The sequence below is a fragment of the Macaca nemestrina genome, chromosome 8, assembly GCF_043159975.1.
Source record: "Macaca nemestrina isolate mMacNem1 chromosome 8, mMacNem.hap1, whole genome shotgun sequence".
Taxonomy (NCBI): Eukaryota; Metazoa; Chordata; class Mammalia; order Primates; family Cercopithecidae; genus Macaca; species Macaca nemestrina.
Genome location: NC_092132.1, coordinates 97,469,409 through 97,494,060, shown reverse-complemented (window position 1 = coordinate 97,494,060; position 24,652 = coordinate 97,469,409). Strand labels below are relative to the sequence as shown.

General features: G+C 44.6%; 2 protein-coding genes across 6 annotated transcripts in view; one reads left to right on the top strand and one right to left on the bottom strand.

Annotated features, from left to right (window-relative positions):
* LOC105496922 (protein kinase, DNA-activated, catalytic subunit) overlaps window positions 1-6,491 on the bottom strand; it is a 189,831-nt gene extending 183,340 nt beyond the window's left edge. For 4 of the 5 annotated variants that reach the window (XM_071068288.1, XM_071068291.1, XM_071068289.1 and 1 more), the window contains exons 1-7: window positions 6,319-6,490; window positions 3,717-3,793; window positions 3,533-3,625; window positions 2,257-2,331; window positions 1,032-1,140; window positions 513-625; window positions 326-425 (exon numbers count right to left, since the gene is read on the bottom strand). In XM_071068288.1, coding sequence (XP_070924389.1) covers window positions 326-425; window positions 513-625; window positions 1,032-1,140; window positions 2,257-2,331; window positions 3,533-3,625; window positions 3,717-3,793; window positions 6,319-6,472 — 721 coding nt within the window. In that variant the 5' untranslated portion in view covers window positions 6,473-6,490. Of the gene's footprint in view, window positions 1-325; window positions 426-512; window positions 626-1,031; window positions 1,141-2,256; window positions 2,332-3,532; window positions 3,626-3,716; window positions 3,794-6,318 lie in introns of all 5 variants that reach the window. The other variant, XM_071068290.1, reaches the window with a different exon arrangement.
* Window positions 6,492-7,233: 742 nt separating this feature from the next.
* LOC105496906 (minichromosome maintenance complex component 4) lies at window positions 7,234-23,276 on the top strand. Its single transcript, XM_011767550.3, has 17 exons — window positions 7,234-7,364; window positions 7,481-7,564; window positions 7,869-8,033; window positions 8,405-8,568; window positions 8,657-8,758; window positions 9,109-9,204; window positions 9,285-9,380; window positions 10,916-11,054; window positions 12,504-12,724; window positions 14,386-14,506; window positions 16,760-17,019; window positions 17,485-17,850; window positions 18,315-18,442; window positions 19,828-20,035; window positions 21,382-21,610; window positions 22,078-22,211; window positions 23,040-23,276. Exons 2-17 carry the CDS (start codon window positions 7,495-7,497, stop codon window positions 23,130-23,132), a joined length of 2,592 nt encoding a protein of 863 aa, XP_011765852.1. The 5' UTR covers window positions 7,234-7,364; window positions 7,481-7,494; the 3' UTR covers window positions 23,133-23,276.
* Window positions 23,277-24,652: the final 1,376 nt, after the last annotated feature.

Here is a 24,652-nt window from a genome sequence, read left to right as displayed (position 1 = left end):
CAGTCTGGGCGACACAGCAAGATTCTGTCTCAAAAAAAATAAAATGTAAAACAACTGCACAGAACTAAATACACCTACACAAATGTGTGCATGTTAAACTGGTGAGATCTAACAAAGCTCAGCGGACGACATCAATGTTAACGCCCACCATGCTGTTGTGCTGTAGTTGGGAAAGATGTCCTGGGGAGGGCCCACAGGTCCCTCTATATTATTTCTCACTACTGTATGTGAATTCAGGATTGCTTAAGAGTTCAAAGAAATAATCAGGCATTGCTGGTTAGACTTAGTTTTTGAATAAAGAAAATCAAGTGAAGCCAAGCAATACCTTCTTCCATGGACTTAGTGAAGTTGCAGAGAAGTGAGGACAACCCCTTCAGACATCCTGCCAGAACAGGTAGTTTGGGCTCTCTTACTGCTGATGTCATCTAAAAGGAAAGATTTAAGAAAATGTCATTACAAGAAAAAAATACAACCACGTCTACGGAAGCAGAATGTCATAAATTTTATCATACCTGGGTCTTAAGTTCACCCAGAAAAGCGCGGAACAGGTTTTCTGCATTATTTATCATCTCACTAGGATGAACTTCACCCAATAATCCCAGGAGCTCATATACTTTTTCTAAAACTGAAAAGAAAATTTTAGACAAGGGCTCAAACTACATTTAAATAAGTTATACTAACCAAAACGTATGAAGAAAATAAAATAATGTGAAGTTCAAAATTAATTTTACAATAAGATATATAAAATATAAAGCTTTTAGGGCTGCATTTTTTCCTAAGTTTTATGCAAATGTATTAATCATATTTGACATGTGAGTTTTCCATTTAAAGGAATAATTTTGTAAAAATTAACATTTTTAGGAAGGGAAGTCTTCACATGTTTTTTGGTTTCATTTTGGTTTATTTTCAGCAAAAAGGATTCATCTGTGAAACATATAAGACCTTGGTAGAGAAAATCTAAGTCTTACGCTAATAATTTGTTAATATTAATTTGCTAAACTATTTGAAAATAACATGTAAATGCATCTCACCTGTATCTGGTATTTTTTTTTTCAATGCAAGTTCTCCATAGAATTTACTAAATAATTCTCCAATTTTAAATTCATCCATGAGTCTAGAACTTCTAAAAGTCTGAAGTAACTAAAAGAATACAAATTAGTACATCAATGTAGTGTGGGAATCAAGAAAAATAAAATAATACATATTAGCATTCTCTCTAAAGAGGGAAATAAAGGGATTCCTCTATCTCAGTGCCTCTGCACACAGCAAAAGTTCAGAATTAGGTGTGTCTCAAGGATTTACACTTGGTCTCTCAGAATTCACATCCACCCAGCTTATCTGGAAATTAGAGGTTGAGATGGGTGGTGTAAGAACACCAGAGGCAGAATACTCTAGGCTTAACTGTTACCTTCCCAAGAAACCAACATGACTAGAACCTTTCTCCCAGAAGCCTACAAAACCAAGGACCAACCAGAAACAAAGGAATTCTAAAATACAAATGCCAAAAAAAAAAAAACAGAAACAGGTCACAGTGACCCCAACAACCACTTAATTGCAACATATCAACCGATTCCTGCTGGACACGGTGGCTCACGCCTATAATCCCAGCACTTTGGGAGGCCGAAGCAGGCAGACTACAAGGTCAGGAGTTCAAAACCAGTGTGACCAACATAGTGAAATCCCGCCTCTACTAAAAATACAAAAATTAGCCAGGCATGGTGGCACATGCCTGTAATCCCAGCTACTCAGGAGGCTGAGGCAGGAGAATCGCTTGAACCTGGAAGACAGAAGTTGCAGTGAGCTGAGATTGCACCACTGCACTCCAGTCTGGATGACAGAACAACACTCTATCTCAAAAAAAAAAAGAAAAAAAAACATACGAACTCTTTCCCAGTGCTAAGATTTTAGGAAAAACCTCAGAGATACAAGGTGATCTTTCAGCAATTCCTAACAGCATTAGGTTTTGCCAAAGGCAGTAAGGGTGATAAATGAAAGAGCAATAAATTCTTTAGTCATTTTCCTATTTCATTCTGCTCACAACTCAGAATTCTTCTTTTACTGCCCAGAAGAGTCTGAGAACAAAAAGTCAGGGTACTGTCAGGTGATGGTTGGAAAATGTGCATATTACCCATACATCAGTGTGATTAGATCCTATCCTTCCCCAAACACATCACCCAAAATACAACTCAAAACTCTGACTTTCTTTTAAAAGTTATACGTTTAATATAAAATGCACGTACTTAAAAACATAATTACCTTAATAAGAAGGTCCAGGGCTGGAATTTTACATTTAGCAGCTCTATCTTTTGTATAAACACTGGTACAAGTATTCTAGGTTTAAAAAAAAATAACCAAAATCATCAATAAGATATAAAAACTGAGACTCAGCAATATCTGAAACTACGTCTCTTAAGAGGAGCAATATCAAAATTCAGTATTTAGCTGTGGAAAATATAACATTAGGCTGGGCGCGGTGGCTCATGCCTATAATCCCAAAACTTTGGGAGGCTGAGGTAGGCGATCACCTGAGGTCAGGAGTTCGAGACCAGCCTGGCCAGCATGGTGAAACCGTCTCTACTAAAAACATAAAAATTAGCCGGGCATGGTGGCACACGCCTGTAATCCCAGCTACTCAGGAGGCTGAGGGAGGAGAATCGCTTGAACTCAAGAGACAGAGGTGGCAGCGAGCCAAGATTGTGCCACTACACTTCAGCCTGGGTGACAGATCAAGACTCCGTCTCAAAAAAAGAAAAAAGTATTCACCAGACTCCGTGGTTGGTGTCTGCAATCCCTTTGGGGATTACAGTGTGGTTCATGCCTGTAAGCAATTTGGAAGGTGGAGATGGAAAGATCACTTGAGCCCAGGAGTTCGAGACCAGCCTGGGCAACAAGGCAAAACCCTGTCTCTACAAAAAAAAAAAAAAAAAAAAAACACACAAAAATTAGCTGGGCATAGTAGCACATGCCTGTGGTCCCAGCAACTTGGGAGGCTGAGGTATGAGAATCACCTGAGCCCACGAGATGGAGGATGCAGTGAGCCATGATCACACCACTGCACTCCAGCCTGGATGACAGAGCAAAACCCTGTCTCACAAAATAAAAATAAATAAACAATAAAAATACAAATACAAATTATTATTATTTTTTTGAAATGGAATTTCGCTCTTGTCGCCCCGGCTGCAGTGAAGTTATCAAGAAGCCGTCAGGGCCCCAGGGAGCCCAAGGTGCTACTGCCACCTCCTCAGGAAAGAAATTATCAAAGTAGTTTCTCTGACAAAGGCCTTAGCTTACTAAATCTAAATAACTAATGGGCAACAAGAGCAAAACTCCATCTCAAAAAAAAAAAAAAAAAAAAAAAAAAAACTAATGAAGAGCCCACTTCATTTGTAACACAATGAAGCAGAAATAAGCAAATTCCCCAATAAGAAAGGAAAATGTTTTATCTTTAAAATAAAAATCCAAGTTCCTTACACCATAAGTTAAAACAGATGTTGATATATAATGTAATAAGGTATGTTTTTTTAATTCTTACCTTAATTTCAACACAGTAAGGCGCGATCTTCTGGCCCATTTTTTCTAAGAAAATACATAAAAACTTTAGGATTTCTTCTCTACATTCACGAAACTGTAATGAAAGAGATACATATTGTAAATATGGGTAACAGGAGTCACTCCAGGAATATACAAGAAAAGCAAAACGAAAATTGTCAACTTACTTCAATACTGTTGAGTGACTTCCGGACAAATACAAGCAAACCGAAATCTCTGGAAAAAACTAAAGATGTCTGTAATGCTGTTCAAAAAAATAAGTAAGCAAGTTAAGAGAGTGCCAAGAGCATAATGTAAATCACTCCTAAAGGGGCTGCAATGATTCTTTCTTTTATTACCACTTTTTTTTGAGACCGAGTCTCACTCTGTTGCCCAAGCTGGAGTGCAGTGACTCTGGCTCACTGCAAGCTCCGCCTCCCAGGTTCACGCCATTCTCCTGCCTTAGCCTCCTGAGTAGCTGGGACTAAAGGTGCCCGCCACTCTGGCTAATTTTTTTGTATTTTTAGTAGAGACAGGGTTTCACTATGTTAGCGAGGATGGTCTCAATCTCCCGACCTCGTGATCCACCCACATAGGCCTCCCAAAATGCTGGGATTACAGGTGTGAGCCACCGCGCCTGGCCAAGGATGGAATGGTTTTCAAGGCAGCCTTATAAATATAAAACACTAACCCAAGGTTGCTATATTAAAACAAAAAAAGCAGAAAATTCTAGACAACGTTCCACAGGGAAGCAGTAGGCAGAATAATGGCCCCAAAGATGCCTGCATCCCAATCCCTGGGGTCACATCTTGTGAATATGTAAAATGTATATAGCAAAAGGAAATTGAGCTTGCAGATGGAATTAAGGTAGCTAATCAGCTGACCTTAAAATGGGAAGATCATACTGGATTATCCAGAGAGCCCAATGTAATCATACAGGCCTTTAAAGTAAGGAGATGAAGAAGAGTTGATCAGAGAGACAGGAAGTTGGGAAAGCAGGAGATTCCAAACCTCTGCTTGACATGCTGTTGCTGGCCTTGAAGACCAAGGGAAGGGAGCTGTGATCCAAGGAAAGGGGACAGTTTCAAGAAGTATGGAATGTCAGGGGCCTCAATCCTATAACCTGAATGAATAAGGCAATGGATCCTCCCCAAGAGCCTTCAGAAAGAAAGCAGCCCTGCGTGGTGCTTTGGTTCTAGCTTGGTGAGACCTGTGTGGGATTCTGACTCACAGAATCCCCCTTACAGTGGGAACTGTAAGAGTAACAGACCTGTGCTGTTTTAAATTACTAAGCTTGTGATAATTGTTACAGCAGCAATAAGGAACTAATACACTTCCCCTGGAATCTCTCAAGTGAAAGGAGGTACGTCATGAATGGAAGGTAAACTTGGAAGTGCTTTAGACACAAGTTACTAAACAAACAAAAATGAATGCTAAATTTGAAACCCTGAGAAAGTAACCACACAATGTTAGTTTTTTGTTTGATATTTCCCCATTGTTAACATATTCTTGACAACAAATAGAATATATAGAATTCATGTATATAGCATCTTTTTTTTTTTTTTGAGACGGAGTCTTGCTTCATTGCCCAGTCTGGAGTGCAGTGGCACAATCTCAGCTCACTGCAACCTCCCTCTCCTGGGTTCAAGCCATTCTCCTCTCTCAGCCTCCCGAATAGCTGAGACTATAGGCGCTCGCCACCATGCCCAGCTAATTTTTGTATTTTTAGTAGAGACAAGGTTTCACCATACTGGTCAGGTTGGTCTGGAACTCCTGACCTCAGGTGATCCACCTGCCACAGCCTCCCAAAGTGCTGGGATTACAGGCATAAGCCACTGCACCGTGCCACATACAACATCTTGTTTAAACTGTTTTAAGTTATTCCTATAACATATTCACTCCTAGACCCTCCGGAAGAAAATCTCACCTTTTAATAGGGCACAACATCAAGAGGTCTGCACACTCGTGTTTTAAAGAATACGGGAGTTTCTACACAACGAAATATTCGATTATTTAAAGTGCTAAAAAGAGGCACTTTTACCACAGAGAGGAAAAAGTTCGCACCCAGGCATTGCTAAAGAGTTAAAAGAACATGACTTCAATTGTATTTCTTCAATTTTTCTCAAGGTAGGAACAGTAAATATAGGGGTTTCGAAAAGGTACTGGTGGGATTAGGCGAGATTCAGGTGAAAGAAAATACTTTCTCTTGGCCGGCCCCAGTGGCTCATGTCTGTAATCCCAGCATTTGGGAGGCCGAGGCGGGCGGATCATGAGGTTAGGAGTTCGAGACCAGCCTGACCAACACGGTGAAACCCCATCTCTACTAAAAACACAAAAAAATTAGCCCGGTGTGGTGGCGCGCGCCTGTAATCCCTGCTACTCGGGGGGCTGAGGCAGGAGAATAGCTTGAACCCAGGAGGCGGGGGTTGCAGTCAGCCGAGATCGCGCCACTGCACTCCCGCCTGGGCGACAGAGCCAGATGCCGTCTCAAAAAAAAAAAAAAAAAATTATTTATCTTGCCCTCCCCCCCACTCTGTATAGCAAGGATTGCCAAATTAGGGGTCGTTTTCACCAACTTTGGCTTTAAAATATCTTTCTTCTAATACTAGGGAGTAAAAAGCAGTATGAAAAATCACTTTATACACACGCACAGAAATTCCCCCCAAGAATCTAATCGCTGTACTTCAAAATACCGTCATCTAAACACAGAGAAAAGCGCCAGGCTGCCCGGCTCCAGAACGACTCGGGAAGCCAGGACCCACCCGCGGCCCAGCTCGGGCCGGTACCCACCCAGAACCGCGGGGCTGCTGCTCAGGACGCATTCCTGCCCCAGGCCGCGGATCAGCTGATGACCGGCCAGGGCAGCACCGCAGCGGTCCGCGGCGGACAAGGTCTCCTGCAGCCGCAGCAGGGAGCAACGCACACCGGCTCCGGAGCCCGCCATGCCGCCGAGTCCCACTCCCGCGCGTGCGCCCGCTCAGCCCGGACCCGGAAATGCTCCTACGCGCCGGGGCGGGGCTACGGGGCGCGGCGGCAGGAACTTTCCCGGGGACCCCTGCGGGAAAGCCTGGCCTGTAGGCTCGGCTCTTTGGCCCTAATCAAAATGGAAACTTAAGGAGAAACGCCATCCGTCGGTCTGACCTGCGGAAGTAGATTGGGTGGCTACTTGGTGTTGGACTTGGCTAAATAGATATCAGAGGCAAATAAAACAAGCGAAGGGCCTGGGTCAAGAGTTCCAAGTTTGTTCCTCGATAAAAAGTGACAAACGCGGTCGGGCGCGGTGGCGCCCGCCTGCAGTCCCAACACTTTAGGAAGCTGAGGCGGGAGGATTGCAGGAGTTCGAGACCTGCCGGGGCAACATAAGACCATCCCCGCCACCTCCCGTCCTTAATTTTTTTAATAAAAAAAATTTTTAAGTGGCAAATGCATCTCTAATGTCCTTATTAATCAAAAACGCCTAAGGGATAAAGAAGCACATGCTCCCTAGCCAACGCTAACGGAACACACCCTGAGAACTGGTGCGGTCAGACCCACTTTTCCCGCGAAAACGCGGCCCCGCAGGAGGTCAGACTATCTAGACAGAGGGGTGCCGAGCGAGGCCTACTTCTGGCTTGCGCGCGGGTGCTGAAGGAAGTAGCACTGTCCCCCCCTACTGGTGCGCAGTGGCGCGTCCCGGAGGCGGAGCCACGCACGAGCGTCGCTGTGATTGGTGAGGCCCCGCCAGGGGCGGAGACGACCTTGCCGCCGGCGGGAACTCTGGGTCCCGTGGTTTGGGAGCGCGACTGGCCAGGTGGACCTGGAGCCTGCGAGCGTCCGCAAGCGGCCGCCTTTCCCCGGTAACCGCGCGTCGGCAGGGAGGGCGTGGCGCGGAGCCGGCTGGATCGTCCGTGCTGCGGAGCAGGGCAGGGAAGCCGGGAGGCAGGCCCGGCCCGAGCTTGTCCTTGTCGCGCAGGTACCCCGAGCACCATGTCGTCCCCGGCGTCGACCCCGAGCCGCCGCGGCAGCCGGCGTGGAAGAACCACCCCAGCCCAGACGCGTGAGTCCCCCGAGCCGGGCCCACCACAGCCCCCGGCGCCGCCCTTTCTGCCCTCTCTTGCCGCAACTGGCAGCGCTGGGTGGGTGCGCGGGCCCCGGGCGCTCAGCCTCGGGCTGGGCACTGCCACCTGGTGCGCACAGACACCCACAGCAGGCTGTGGCCTGGGTGCTGCTTAATTCGATTGCCCATTTGCCTCTGTTTGGTTTGGTTCAGTGGTGAGTCATAATGCCCCAAGGGACAGACAAATCCAGGAATACCGGCCCTAAAAGTTCATGGCCATCTTTTCTGTTTTGTGTGACACAAGCTCGAAGTGAGGATGCCAGGTCATCTCCTTCTCAGAGACCTAGAGGCGAGGATTCCACCTCCACGGGGGAGTTGCAGCCGATGCCAACCTCGCCTGGAGGGGACCTACAGAGCCCTGTCGCGCAGGACGTGTTATTTTCCAGCCCTCCCCAAATGCATTCTTCAGGTGCGTGTCTGAAGATCTAGGTTATGCTGTGCTTGATACACAGCTGATGCTTTATCTGCTCAGGTTTACTGTCTTTATTACAGTTGTCATAATGCCTAAAGCATCCCCTCTGCACATGAGTGAGCATATTCTGAACCAGAGGAGCTGAACAGAGTGCCGAAAATAATTGTTTTAGGGCTTAGTGAGCAGAATAAGCAGGTTCTTTGATGCTTTTCTTAATAGAACATTTAATAGTGCTCAGAATCTCAACCACCACAGGTTGCAATAAATACTCAAGTTTGCTGTGTGATTAGATGGTATAGGTCAACAGACAACATGCTGTAATTTCAGGTTTGATATACCACCAGAATTTCCTAATTTTGTTTTTATAGCTATCCCTCTTGACTTTGATGTTAGTTCACCACTGACATATGGCACTCCCAGCTCTCGGGTAGAGGGAACCCCAAGAAGTGGTGTTAGGGGCACACCTGTGAGACAGAGGCCTGACTTGGGCTCTGCGCAGAAGGGCCTGCAAGTGGATCTGCAGTCTGACGGGGTGAGTATGCAGTCTCCTGAAACCATCTTATGGCGGATATCATGTGGGTAACTCCATTTTCATGGTTCTGTCATGTTTTTCTGTGTAGGCAGCAGCAGAAGATATAGTGGCAAGTGAGCAGTCTCTAGGCCAAAAACTTGTGATCTGGGGAACAGATGTAAATGTGGCAACATGCAAAGAAAACTTTCAGGTGAGCTATATGTATTAAAATTACTTTGAGCTCTGAAAATGTTGGGAGACCGTGCTTATAACCTATATCGAAGTAACCATAATGACTAGAAGGGCCACCTGTGGTGGCTCACACCTATAATCCCAGCACTTTGGGAGGCCAAGGTGGGAGGATCACTTGAGGCCAGGAGTTTGATAGCAGCCTGACCAATATAGTGAGACTCCATCTCTAAATTAAATTTTAAAAAAGAAAAAGGAAGAAAAATATTTATTTCTGTCTCCTGATAGAGACATACTCCTAACTTTGTGTGTTTTTAGTAGTTGCCTGTTCCCAAATGCTATATGCCTGATATGTTTTCTCTCCACTTAAAGAGATTTCTTCAGCGATTTATTGACCCTCTGGCTAAAGAAGAAGAAAATGTTGGCATAGATATTACCGAACCTCTATACATGCAACGACTTGGGGAGGTAATCAGATACTCTTTAAATTCAAGTTGTGTGTTTTAAAATAGTTAGCAAAATATAAATTGTTCATTTTTATCTTGTAGATTAATGTAATTGGTGAGCCATTTTTAAATGTAAACTGTGAACACATCAAATCATTTGACAAAAATTTGTACAGACAACTCATCTCTTACCCACAGGTAAGAATTTAGCTTTGACCTTGATGAATTTTAGTAACTGTCCAGAAAGAATGTTTCCAGATAACACAAATTCCTCGGTAATGAAGATAGTATGCACAAACACTAAGAAAACCATGTATCATCTCCTTTGGATGGGTGTGGTGGCTCACACCTGTAATCCAAGCACTTTAGGATGCTAAGGCAAAAGGATCACTTGAGGTCGGGAGTTCGAGACCAGCCTGGCCAACAAAGTGAAACCCCATCTCTACTAAAAAATACAAAAATTAGCCACATGTGGTGGTGCGCACATGTAGTCCTAGCTACTCGGGAGGCTGAAGCGGAAGAATCACTTGAACCGAGGAGGCGGAGGTGCAGTGAGCCGAGATGACGCCACTGCTCTCCAGCCTGGGCAACACAGTGAAATTCCATCTCAAAAAAAAAAGGATCATCTCCTTTAAGATGAACTTTTTTTTTTTTTTTTTTTTTCACATTTTAATGTTCCTGAAAGTGGGATTTGTATTACTATCAATGACAGGTTATGGTTTACTGGGCAGTGTTTCTCATGTAGAAAAATGATGAATCTAACAACTATAGCTTCTTGGGTTTCATGAAGTAAGTTATCTTAAATGGAAATACTTTAACTGAATTGCATACTTCCTGCCGCTTTAAAAGAATATACTTATTGTACTGTAGACTTTGACTTTTTGGCCTCAGGTCAGTTTTTATTCATGAAGTATCAGCTCTGTTGACTCTGGGTGTGGTCTTTGAGGCAAGCAGACCTGGTTTTTGAATCTTGATTTTGCTGATTACTGGCTGCATAGCTTTAGTCAGGTTCCTTAACCAACCAAAAGCTGTTTCCTCATCTGTAAAATGGGAACCATATGTTAACAAATTTGGATAAATATGATTTAACTTACTTTGGTGTCACCGGGTGCGGTGGCTCATACCTGTGATCCCAGCACTTTGGGAGGCCAAGGCAGGCGGATCCCCTGAGGTTGGGAGTTCAAGACCAGCCTGACCAACATGGAGAAACCCCATCTCTATTAAAAACACAAAATTAGCCAGGCGTAGTGGCACATGCCTGTAATCCCAGCTACTCAGGAGGCTGAGGCAGGAGAATTGCTTGAATCCCAGAGGCAGAGGTTGCAGCAAGCCGAGATCATGCCATTGCACTCCAGCCTGGGCAACAAGAGCAAAACTCTGCCTCAAAAAATAAAAATAAATAACTTACTTTGGTATCATTTCATTATAGAAGGAAAATAATGAAAGCGTGAGGTCAAAATTTTTTTCCCTTCTAATAGAAAGCATAAAATATGCCAGTATACATCAAAAAGGCACTTTTATATAAATTATCAAATTTAACCCAATTGAGAATATGCGGAGATAGATAGTTCAGCATACCTAAATTTGAAAACAGCACGTGCATGATTCTTTAGGGTAATACTTTGGGGGCATGACATGTTGTCTTCTTTTTATACTTTGCTAATCTGACGTGCCTTTATTGTATTTAACGCTGAGATATGAATACAAATACATCTTCATATTTATTTTTACAGGAAGTTATTCCAACTTTTGACATGGCTGTCAATGAAATTTTCTTTGACCGTTACCCTGACTCAATCTTAGAACATCAGATTCAAGTAAGACCATTCAACGCATTGAAGACTAAGAATATGAGAAACCTGAATCCAGAAGGTAATGTATTTTTCATAGGATTACTTTTGTTGAAGGAAAATGCCTTACATGAAAATAGCCTTGTTTCATCAGGAAACTATGAAAGAAGTAATTGGTGGTGGTAGTCAAGGTGATGGATTATAAATTGTCAAAATAATACAGATTCAGTTATCCTGTATACTTATGAACCCCATATACTTTTTGAATTTAATTGAAGTTTCTGATATAAGAGATTGACTATTGGCTGGGCGTGGTGGCTCACGCCTATAATCCCAGCACTTCAGGAGAACAAGGCAGGCAGATCACCTGAGGTCAAGAGTTCCAGACCAGTCTGGCCAACGTGACAAAACCCCTTTACTAAAAATACAAAAATTACCAGGGCGTGGTGGCACGCGCCTATAGTCCCAGCTACTCTCGGGAGGCTGAGGCAGGAGAATCACTTGAACCCGGGAGGCAGAGGTTGCACTGAGCCGAGGTTGTGCCATTGCACTCCAGCCTGGGTGACAGGATGAGACTCTGTCTCAAAAAAAGAAAAAAAAAAATAGATTTTAAAGACTTGAGGATCACTTGAGGCCAGGAGTTTGAGACCAACTTGGGTGACTTAAGAGACTCCAAGAAGAAATTAGCAAGGCACAGTGGCTCATGCATGTAATCCTACCACTTTGGGAGGCTGAGGTGATGGGCTTACTTGAGCCTGGCAGCTTGAAGCTACAGTGAGCCGTAATTGCACCACTGTACTCCAGCCTGGGCAACAGGTTAAAACCCCATCTCAACAACAGCAAAATTGTAGAGGTCTCATGAATCAGTGGCAGGATAGGGTGATCTTCATGGCTAGCAGTGGCTAACTACAGGCCAGAACAGGGCAGCTCATCTGAAACCAGCAGGGGAAATTAGTTGGGGGCAGTGGGACCTTCAAAGGGGAAAAGTTGTCTGTCAGGAAAGGTTCAAATAATAAAGGAAACAAGCAAGAGTGAAAGATCAGACCATCTAAGGGGTTCTATGTGGATAGTAATGACTGTAAAGTATAGAGGAATTTTTCCTCTGCCAGGTGCTCTTACTAGTCTTGAAGTACACTGTCACATTCAGTCCTTGGCTCTGGGGTAGGTCCTGATACCACCCCATTCTATAGAGGACACAAAATGTGCACAGAGAGGCTAGGGTTGGGTCTCAGTCCAGGCTGTCTGGCTTTTTTCCTGATACAGCAGGGTGTCATAAAGGAGGCTGGGTGAGTGAGGCAGGAGGCAGGGAGGAGGGTAGTCAGACAAGAAGGGAGCAAGGGATGCCTGCTGGACAGGGGCCAGAGGTTCGCTGGGCTTGAGAATCTCCTGAAGACATACCCTGCAGACGACTGGACACAGAAAGGTCACCCTAGGCAGACTTGTGGGCACCCAGCACCTGCCTGTGATCCCAGCTATTCCTAGACCTCTGCACCTCAGATCAGGTGTGCTGACCTCTCTTCTCCCCTCACAGACATTGATCAGCTCATCACCATCAGCGGCATGGTGATCAGGACATCCCAGCTGATTCCCGAGATGCAGGAGGCCTTCTTCCAATGCCAAGTGTGTGCCCACACGACCCGGGTGGAGATGGACCGCGGCCGCATTGCGGAGCCCAGCGTGTGCGGGCGCTGCCACACCACCCACAGCATGGCACTCATCCACAACCGCTCCCTCTTCTCTGACAAGCAGATGGTGCGCAGCCACCCTGGCCCCCCAGGCTATGCTTTGCCTGTCTGTATCCTCAAAAGGCCGACTATAACTTGTCCCTCGGACCCTGAGCCTCACTTCCCGAATGGCATCCATCCCTCTCTGGTCTTGTGGGTTTCATTAGTGGCCTATGGGCTAAATACGCAGAGCACACAAAGGCCCTGCTTCAGGGCACTGTCCCTGTGCGGTTGCCAGTAGTACTGTCTGTTGTTAGAGACGTCATATTTTCATGGCCTAAAATGCTTCAAACATTTGAGATGAGAATACTTAGTTAAATGTCGTTCTGCGGTTTTTCCATTGGTAAAGGATGGAGGAATTTTTCTGAAATTTTTTCACAAATTTTATTGTCTAAGAAGTTTGGTCTTTTTCGGCTGGGCTTGGTGGCTCACGCCTGTAATCCCAGCACTTTGGGTGGCCGAGGCGGGCGGATCACAAGGTCAGGAGATCGAGACCATCCTGGCTAATGGTGAAACCCTGTCACTACTAAAAAAAAAAAATACAAAAAAATTAGCCAGGCATGGTGGCGGGCGCCTGTAGTCTCAGCTACTTGGGAGGCTGAGGCAGGAGAATGGCAGGAACCCAGGAGGCAGAGCTTGCCGTGAGCTGAGATTGCACCACTGCACTCCAGCCTGGGCAACAGTGAGACTGTCTCAAAAAGAAAAAAAAAAGTTTGCCCTTTTTTCTCTCTATTCGTGAAATTGTAAGATGAAGTTACTAAAATGACAGAAATAAGTGAGGGGAAGGTAGAAAATTGCTTATTTACTGTGATTGTAACTGTAAAGATGTGGGAGGACAGAATTTGAGTTTTTCTGTGACAGTGTGTGCGTGGTTTCTTTAATGTTGCATGGGACAGAGCTGGAGACAGAAAGGCAGGCACCTTGTTCCCCAGGAGCATATGGCCTCCTATTCTCAGAATCTTGCAGGCCCCCAAAGTGGCTTAGAGAAAAGCCCAGCAGCCTTAGGCCTCTCAGAGGGTACCTGGTTTGGAAAGGCCTTCCTCGACCCTGCTTTATGAAAAGCATCTCAGCTTCCCCCACCGCAGCTCCCTACATTCCTTCCCCTGTTTTGTTGCTGTCTGCTGCATTTGTCACTGTCACATGTTATGTGCTCATTTTTCTGTATATTATCTGCCCCTTCCACTCCATGAGGCAGGGAACATTGTTCACTATCGGGTCCCTGACACCTAGGATGGGCTGTAGCACAAGCTGGGTGCGCCACAGATACCTGTTAGATGAGTGGATGCAGGCAGGGTTGTGAGGTGCGCAGGCATGCCCGACAGTGGGCCTTAAGAATGTGTGTTGCAGCCGGGCATAGTGGCATGCGCTTGTAATCCCAGCTACTCGGGAGGCTGAGGCAGGAGAATCACTTGAACCTGGGAGGTGGAGGTTGCGGTGAGCTGAGATCGCACCATTGCACTCCAGCCTGGGCAATAAGTGAAACCCCATCTCAAAAAAAAAAAAAAATGTATGCTGCTCTACCCAGGAGATCTAGAAGTAACTTCTAAAGCATTAATGAGAAACATGGACAAACATTTATGCGGGGATATGCACTGCAGCCTTACATGGCGAAAGCAGTACAAAGACATGCAGATTTTTGTCCTCCTGCACTCTCTGTGGCCCACATGTTCTCTGTTTGCTGCCCTTCAGATCAAGCTTCAAGAGTCTCCAGAAGACATGCCTGCAGGGCAGACACCACATACAGTCATCCTATTTGCTCACAATGATCTGGTTGACAAGGTTCAGCCTGGGGACAGAGTGAATGTTACAGGTAAGAGTGTAGGTTTGCACCAGCACTTTAGCATGTCTGTCTTGTTTTCAATGCTGTGCTTTAGTGAGTCATTGGACTCAGTCACAGGTCCAGTTCTGCCTGCAGTTGTCACTGCATGTCTTTGAGACTGTGGGGTATATCCCCAGTTTATCTGCCACCTTTTTAACTGAGTACCACGGCCCAGCGTCATGAAATTGTTCAGTTCTTCTCAAACTTGAATGTTGGAACTCATGGTTTGTGCGGTCACTCGCCTCTTGATATCTCAGTATCCTGGAGCTATGTGTGTCTCAAGTCAGTACTGTTGGCATCATGAGACAGCAGCCTCAGATAGGCTGGTATGGGTAGAGTTTGAGTTATGCCATTAGCTAAGTATTATCAATGCTGGAGTTGTAAGTAATTTTTACTTATTTCCCAAATGTGTAGCCAGGGGTTAACATTTGTTTGTTAACAGAGAAGAATGAGTCAGAGTGACTTGTTTCCATGTATAGAAGCTGAGGTTCAGGGATGCATAGACAGCAGTAGCTCAGATGCCACGGTAAATCAGGACCCAGGACTCCTTCTCTTGCTGCCACGAGAGTGTTCTTTGCACAGCACCACATGAGTGTGGCAGTCTTCCTTTTGAATCTGTAGAGTCACAATAGATTTTGGTTGGCGGCAAGGGAGTGTTGATGGCAGCACAGTTCTTCTTTGATGGGCAAGGTGGCAATGGTCACAGAGTGCCTGAATCTGCTCCTGAGCGGAGAGCCTGGGGCACACCACGCATCGGCCTTTGTCTTCAGTGAGGCAGTGCTCACCCTGTTTCTTCCCCAGTGTGAAGTCCTGCAGTTTTCACTGGCAGTCTTCTGTTGTAAAAGTACTTGTAGTCATTGAGAATTAAAATAATGCGTAGTCTTTAGTGAGTGACGTGCATATTTCCAGTCCTGCTACCCTGAAACCTTTGATAAAGTATTTAATCCAATATTTTAGTTTCCTCACCTACAAAGTGGAGTTAATGTGGTGATACATGTGTGAGAGTATTTGGGGCCTAGGGGCTGTGGAAAGTGCTGTGTAGATATGAAATAAGTATCAATGCTGCTCTGTGAGATAAATCATCATGGGCCACTTTAAACATAGTCGTCCATCCCTAGCCTATATTGGAGTGAAGAATAGTGTGTATTCTAAGAATGCATGTAAACTGGTTTGTTGTGTTAAATAAGAATTACACCAACCCACTAAATGAGCAAGACTCTGTGCCATTGTGTTGAGATAGCTGTAAGGGGGAAAGGCCGGACTTTCTACAAAAGCTGCAGAAATCAGCCTAGAGTTAAAGGCTTCTGGTTTGAAATCCAGAAAAGACGAATATCAGATCAGACTTCTGTATGTGGGGAGCCTGCCTTCCAGAAGAATGCATGATTTGCATGCTTTTGTCAGGGGTGGTGGGCGGGGGGTGGGACCTAGTCTAGTTTTAATGGCTGGAGGATTTTAGCATTTTGTTGAAGTCAAGTAAGTGCTAAGCAGATTCTGTACACTCAACTTAGGGAAGTAAAAATACTGCTTATTAAATACAACCACGAACCCAGCATTGAGCCAGAAGCACAGCAGCTCCATTTCACCCTCAGGGTGACTATGCCCGTGGAGGTGCTCATGTAGCTACAGTTGCCCTGGAGCACTGCTGACTAGTGGGCCCAGGTGAACACGTCCTCGGCTCTGTCATTTACAGAAACCTTGATTCTTTCTCTTTTTGTTTTGTTTTTGAGAGAAGAGTTTCGCTCTTGTTGCCCAGGCTGGAGTCCAATGGCACGATCTTGGCTCACCGCAACCTCCGCCTCCCAGGTTCAAGCCATTCTCCTGCATCAGCCTCCTTAGTAGCTGGGATTAAAGGCGTGTGCCACCACGCCTGGCTAATTTTTATATTTTTAATAGAGACAGGGTTCTCCATGTTGATTAGGGTGGTCTCGAGCTCCTGACCTCAAGTGATCCGCCTGCCTCAGTCTCCCAAAGTTCTAGGAATACAGACATGAGCCACCTGGGTTCTTTCGAGCTTGTCCGTTTCCTGCTGCTGTTTCCCCGCTTGCTCAGTAGGCGGGAGCTTTGCAATGTGGGTCTGAGTCCTGGGCTTGGGAGGGTCATTTAAGAGATGGTGGAGCTCACCTTTCCAGGGCCAGCCCAGTGTGGTGCCTCGCTCTGAAGTGCACCTGTTGCCTACGCTGGTTGCTGAGCCACTCGGAGGAAGATATGGGAAGGTAAAAGTGCATCTCCTGGTTGTGCCCTCAGGCATCTATCGAGCAGTGCCTATTCGAATCAATCCAAGAGTGAGTAATGTGAAGTCTGTCTACAAAACCCACATTGATGTCATTCATTATCGGAAAACGGATGCAAAACGTCTGCATGGCCTTGATGAAGAAGCAGAACAGAAACTTTTTTCAGAGAAACGTGTGGAATTGCTTAAGGAACTTTCCAGGAAACCAGACATTTATGAGAGGCTTGCTTCAGCCTTGGCTCCAAGCATTTATGAACATGAAGATATAAAGAAGGTAACAGTGGATTTTAAACTAGGGGTTGGGATTTACAGTTCTTTAGAATCAAATAGTATAAACATCCACTCCGCCACTTAAGCCATTTGCCATAAAGGATGCGAGCTGTGGCCTGTTAGAGCAAGTGCTGGCAACCGGACTTGCCATTGGTTGAGGAGAGTCATAGCATTGTCTATCCTCATCTCTGCTCTAAACTTAAGTTTCTAAACAGAAGAGGCCACACAGTATCAGAATAGGGACAGGGACTTGCATGGCCATCATTCTGGCATAATAATGGGTGCTGAAGAATAAATTGGTCAGTGATAACTTAGAGCATATCAAGCACTTTCAGGAGCCTTTTTATACCTTCCTGCGATTTCCTAATTGTAGTTCTTTATAAGAGAGAAAAGTACCTCTAAAGTTTAAACTACATCTCAGTTACTGTGCAGAAAATGAATGTTTAGACATGTCTCTTTGATTATTTAGGGAATTTTGCTTCAGCTCTTTGGCGGGACAAGGAAGGATTTTAGTCACACTGGAAGGGGCAAATTTCGGGCTGAGATCAACATCTTGCTGTGTGGTGACCCTGGTACCAGCAAGTCCCAGCTGCTGCAGTACGTGTACAACCTCGTCCCCAGGGGCCAGTACACTTCTGGGAAGGGCTCCAGTGCAGTTGGCCTTACTGCGTACGTAATGAAAGACCCTGAGACAAGGCAGCTGGTCCTGCAGACAGGTGCCCTTGTCCTCAGTGACAACGGCATCTGCTGTATCGATGAGTTCGACAAGATGAATGAAAGTACAAGATCGGTATTGCATGAAGTCATGGAACAGCAGACTCTGTCCATTGCAAAGGTGAGTCGCCTTCTCCACTGTGAATGTGGACATGTTTAAAATACGTGGACCCTTAAAAGACAGCGTATGTGGAAATGTGCTGTGCTACCTTGGTTCTAACTTGGGGAGATTGATACGTGCTTTTCACATCATATTTCAGCTAAATCTCTACATATCTTCAACAGGATATCATGTTTTGTCTTTATTGCTGTACTAGCCTTGAATTTGTCCTAAAGCTCTTGCAAGGTGCCTGCTTCCTGAGAAAGACATGGTTATAGCACGCATTCATCTAAACTCAGTCCTTGGCATGAATCTGAGGACAAGGCTTATCCAGGTGAACTGCTGAAGTCAGTAAAGGCAACATGGCTCAGGCAATAGAAATGCTGTAGAGGGAATATGGGTTTAGTAGGTGGCCGGGCAAAGATGGTACTTGTTAATTGCCAGCGTCAGGGAGAGGCTTCTAACCGCACTGTTTTCTCTGATAGGCTGGGATCATCTGTCAGCTCAATGCACGCACCTCTGTCCTGGCAGCAGCAAATCCCATTGAGTCTCAGTGGAATCCTAAAAAAACAACCATTGAAAACATCCAGCTGCCTCATACTTTATTATCAAGGTATTAAAACAGATTTTTATTTTGTTCATTTGTAGAATATTCAGGGTGAGATTGAAAAGGAGCTACTAAGATTCAGCAACTGCTAATGGAAACTCTTCACTCTTATCAAGATGTTTCAAATTTGGTTGGTCAAGAGTTTTCACGACAAGGATGATGCGTGTTTTCATTTGATTTTGAAGCAGTTGGGATGTTTCCCTCCCACGCCATTTTCACATGGCTGTCACTCACTACCCTTAGTCCTAAAGCCACTGCTGAGAGTCAACAGAGAACAACTCTGTACCATAGATGAGGCTCTGAAAAGTTAGATTTATTAAAGTGCAATCACATAATCTTCACTCTCAGCCCCACTACAAATATTGGACATTTTTCATAAATGGATTTTAGGTTTTAATTACTTGCTTTTTTTTTTTTTTTTTTTTTTTTTTTTTTTTTTTTTTGACAAAAGTTTTTTTCCCCAAAAAACAGTTGAATGTGTTTTCATTCAAATCTTTCCATTGTCAGCCAGGTACAGTGACTCACACCTGTAATCCCAGCACTTTGGGAGGCTGAGGTAGCTGGAGCGCCTGAGCTTTGAGGCCTCCCTGGGCAACTTGATGAAACCCCGCCTCTACTAAAATACAAAAAATTAGCCAGGCGTGGTGGTACATGCCTGTAATCCCAGCTGCTCAGGAGGCTGAGGAGGCACAAGAAATGAGCCAATGGGAGTGGAGATTGCAGTGAGCTGAAATCATACCACTTCACTCTAGCTTGGGCTATAGAGTGAGACTGTCTCAAAAAAAAAAAAAAAAAACCCAACAACTTTCCATCGTCAAAATCATAGAAACCTTCCCCTAAGGGAAGTCTTCCTTTGACTCAGCTGATTGGTCCCCAGCCGTTCCCTGGGCTGACCTAAGGGCTAGGGACAGCACAGGGTGAGTGGGGTGAATGGATGGACACAAAGGCCCTTTCCACGCCAGACAAAGATGCTTCTCCCTGCGGGCGCTCACAGGATGCACATTCACTGCACATCTGTGGTGCTTGAGCAGTCTTTAGTATGTCGTTTGTAGGTGTATTGGTGTCTCAACTAGGAAAACAGTTTTTTGTTGTTGTTGTTTTGTTTTTTTGAGACAGAGTCTCCCTCTGTTGGCCAGGCTGGAGTGCAGTGGCGCGAACTTGGCTCACCGCAGCCTTCACCTCCCAGGTTCAAGCAATTGTCCTGCCTCAGCCTCCCGAGTAGCTGGGATTACAGGCACGCGCCACCACTCCTGGCTAATTTTTGTATTTTTAGTAGAGACAAGGTTTCGCCGTGTTGGCCAAGCTGGTCTCAAGCTACCAACCTCAGGTGATCCACCCACCTCGGTCTCACAAGATACTGGAAAAACAGTATTTTTACTTTGTTTTCTTAGGTTTGATTTGATCTTCCTCATGCTGGACCCTCAGGACGAAGCCTATGACAGGCGTCTGGCTCACCACCTGGTCTCACTGTACTACCAGAGTGAGGAGCAGGCAGAGGAGGAGCTCCTGGACATGGCGGTGCTGAAGGACTACATTGCCTATGCACACAGCACCATCATGCCGCGGCTAAGTGAGGAAGCCAGCCAGGCTCTCATCGAGGTAACCCTGCTGAAAAAAGGCTTACTGTGCCTGTAGCCCACAGCATTAATGTAATCGACCAATCATCTCCTTTAAAATATTAATTATTTTGTTAAGAATAACATACTGTTTTCTTCCTTTTTTTGAGATGGAGCCTGACTCTGTTGCCCAGGCTGGAGTGCAGTAGCGTGATCTTGGCTTACTGCAGCCTACGGCCTGTGCTTCCGGGTTCAAGCGATTCTCCTGCCTCAGCCTCCCTACTAGCTAGGATTACAGGTGCCCACCACCACTCCCGGCTAATTTTTGTATTTTTAGTAGAGACGGAGTTTCACCATGTTGGCCAGGCTGGTCTTGAACTCCTGACCTCAAGTGATGCGCCAGCCTCTGCCTCCCAAAGTGTTAGGATTACAGGCATGAGCCACCATGCCTGGCCTAAGAATAACATACTATTTTTTATAACTGTTTATTGTTTCCTCCCATATTACAGAATTGACTTTACCAAATGTTGCAAAAGGGGGAAATAGTTCATTTATGTAGGTAGTACACACACTTTATGTGTTTAAATACTTACAAGCATAGTGAATTTAAGATCAAAGACCTGGTTTCAAATAGAGGCAATACTGCATAGTAATTTGGAAACTGAAAAAGTCATCCAGTGTAAGCTTCCTTTTGCTTGTAAAAAACAGATTGAGCAGTCTTTTAGGTTCGTTTTTCAGCATCCTTGTACATGAACTGAAGTGCACAATGGCACATTTAGGTTATTCGAGCATTGTGATATTAAGAAAGTTCCTGGTGCTTTGATGAGCTTTACATCCTAACTGAGCTCCCAAAAATGCTAAGATGAAAGTTACAGACATTATGTAATTTTTGTGTGTGTCATAGTCTTGGGGGTTGTTCATGAAGAAATAAGACTGTGTCATCTGTATGTGAAATTGATACAACTTACCTTTGCAGCATTCTCCCAGCAGTCCTTATGTGCCCCATGTGAGCACTTGTCACAGACAGACCCTGATTCTCCCTATGAGTCGTCACAGCCTGCTCCTTTCCCCACATGCCACATTGCTTTCCTCTGCCATGCCATGCCCATCTCTGTTCTTCAGAGCTACGTTAGATGCCACCCTCTCCAAGTATTCTTCCTGAGCATCTCCCAGTTGGAATATGTTCACCCACCACTGCACACTGAACGTTGACTTCTTCACCTGGGATTTCTGTGGTCTGTGTAGCCTCTACCACTTGATGAGCTCCAGGGCCCAGGACCATATCTGAGTTCCATTTACTTAATGGAAGCCTAAGTGTTCAAAATTCAACCACAAAACTAAAGTTGTTGTCACCAAGGAGGTTTGTTTTTGTTTTTCTACCTACAATAGGCTTATGTAGACATGAGGAAGATTGGCAGTAGCCGGGGAATGGTTTCTGCATATCCTCGACAGCTAGAGTCATTAATCCGCTTAGCAGAAGCCCATGCTAAAGTAAGATTGTCTAACAAAGTTGAAGCCATTGATGTGGAAGAAGCCAAACGCCTCCATCGGGAAGCTCTAAAGCAGTCTGCAACTGATCCCCGGACTGGCATCGTGGACATATCTATTCTTACTACAGGTTCGTTATTTTCAGGGAGCAGAAAAGCTTTTGAAAATTATTTCAATATGTATGTAGTTCATATGTCAGATTTAAGCTAACAGTTAAATCATTTGAAACAGAAGTTCTTAACCTTTTTTGGATTGGGACCCCTTTGAGAGTCTGATGAAAGTTGCCCTTTAATCTTATCTTGATATAGTTTTAAGGAGATTCTGTCTCTTCGACGGTCTGGGAAGTTTTGTTAGAGAAGTTGTTTGTTTCTTAGCAGCAGCTGCTTGCTGCACAGATGTGTATACTGTTTCCACGGAAAGCGACAGCTAGTGGCTTACAGAAAATTCCAAATAATTCAAAACTCATTCCCTTCAAATGTACTCAGCCCCTGTCCCCTTACCTTTCTAGATGATACTACTAAAGGAATATTTTTGAGAATTTGAAACATTTCATTTCATAATAGCAAAAATGTTTTCATTGATTTCTTTTTAAATCAGGGATGAGTGCCACCTCTCGTAAACGGAAAGAAGAATTAGCTGAAGCATTGAAAAAGCTTATTTTATCTAAGGGCAAAACACCAGCTCTAAAATACCAGCAACTTTTTGAAGATATTCGGGGACAATCTGACATAGTAAGTGTTTATATGTATTTTTTGTTTGATAGAACTTTCTCTTTTTCCTTAATATTGCTTTTGGGTTTTTTTCCTTTATTTATTAAATAATAAATACAGATAAGAATGAAGAAAAGGAAGATGAACCATAAGCCATCATCAAGAAATAATCACAATTAAAATTTTTGGCTGAGTGCAGTAGCTCACGCCTGTAATCTCATTTGGGACTCAGGCGGATCACTTGAGTCCAGGAGTTTGAAACCAGCCTGACCAATATGGTAAAACCCTGTCTCTATTAAAAATACAAAAATTATCTGGGTGCAGTGATGAGCACCTGAAATCCTAGCTACTCAGGAGGCTGAGGCAGGAAGATTGCTTGAACCCGGGAGGCAGAGGTTGCAGTAAGCTGAGATCCTGCCACTGCACTCCAGCCTGGGCAATAGAGTAAAACTCCATCTCAAAACAAAAGAAAAAAAATTGTTCTGCCCCTTTTATAGTTGTTATAAGTTTGTTTTAGGAATGAAATATTTGAGTGTTATTTTGTAAGTAAGTAAGGTGAGTTGTTTAGTGAATAAAACTATGCAGGCTTTCAGTGCTGGTCCACTTTCCATCTCTATGTTGTCACTGAGAGGGCAGAGTTGATAGTTACAACATGGACTATACAGATGCCAAGTCTACCATATGGACCATCTGGCCACTCCACTGCTGATTTAGAGCATAAGGCATGTGTACAGCCACCAAAAAGAGAAAGATTCTGGGTTGTACTTTAACATTAAAATTATGGTGTCTCTAACAGGTAAAGGAGGGACTTGACATGTAAAATATATATTTTCTTTCTCTTCCCCACAGGCAATCACTAAAGATATGTTTGAAGAAGCACTGCGTGCCCTGGCAGATGATGACTTCCTGACGGTGACTGGGAAGACCGTGCGCTTGCTCTGAAGCCTTGTGAGCAAGGAAGGCTGCCTGCATGTCCTGCTTGCTGCATGCCACACGGGTGTGGCCTGCATCTCAGTTGGCCGCCATCAGTGTAAATAGAGCTTAAAGTCGTGGTTTGGCTACATAAAAATTTCTAACTTGGTTCAATATTTGTAGTGAAGTATCTGTTTTCTTTTTCTTTTTTTTTTTTTTTCCACATTATAAATAAAAATACTATGTCGGCCGGGCACGGTGGTTCACGCCTTTAATCCCAGCACTTTGGGAGGCCGAGGTGGGTGGATCACGAGGTCAGGAGTTCAAGACCAGCCTAGCCAAGATGATGGAACCCATCTCTATTAAAGATAAAAAAATTAGCCGGGCATGGTGGCACACGCTTGTAATCCCAGCTACTCAGGAGGCTGAGGCAGGAGAATTGCTTGAACCCAGGTGGCAGAGGTTGCAGTGAGCCAAGATCACACCACTGCACTACAGCCTCAGCGACAGAGTGAGACACTGTCTCCAAAAAAAAAAAAAATACTGCCGGGCGCGGTGGCTCAAGCCTGTAATCCCAGCACTTTAGGAGGCCAAGACGGGTGGATCACGAGGTCAGGAGATCAAGACCAGCCTGGCTAACACGATGAAACTCCGTCTCTACCAAAAAAATACAAAAAACTAGCTGGGCGAGGTGGCGGGTGCCTGTAGTCCCAGCTACTCGGGAGGCTGAGGCAGGAGAATGGCGTAAACCCGGGAGGCGGAGCTTGCAGTGAGCTGAGATCCGGTCACTGCACTCCAGCCTGGGCGACAGAGCAAGACTCTGTCTCAAAAAAAAAAAAAAAAAAATAGTACGCCAATTTTCAAACATAACTGTAGAGATTATTTTCAAGTGCCATTTTATAGTATAGCAACAGGGCTTTTACTCTGTGTATGCACAGATACAGTCTGGGGCATGGTTTCTCATGGCCATCATCAATATGCTTAAGGATTTGATGACAGGCATAGCCAGGGCATATCACCTCAGTGGTAAAGGGCTAGAGCCTCTCTTTTTTACAGCACTTTGTTTGTTTGTTTGTTTTTGAGACAGGATCTCACTCTGTCACCCTGGCTAGACTACACTGGTACAATCATGGCTCAATGCAGCCTTAATCTCCTGGGCTCAGGTGTATGTCATCATGCCTGGCTGCTTTTTGTATTTTTTGGTAGAGACAAGATTTCACCATGTTGCCCAGGCTGCAAGCTATCTGCCTGGGCTCAAGCGATCTGCCCACCTCAGCTTCTGGAAGTGCTGGGATTAGAGGTGTGAGCCACTGCACATAGCCTTTGTTTCATTTTTTATTTTTTATTTTTTGAGAGGTATAATTCTTTCTAGAGGTTTTTTTCTCATGGCTACTATTAGATCAGGAATGGGTGATTGGAGATTATTAGATTCTAGGTTAACTTCTACCCCTTTACCCTAATACATAAAACTTTTTCCTAAATAAATTATAGAAGGAATAATACTTGGTTATCTGGCATTATTTTTCATTAAGGAAAAAGCTTTACTAACC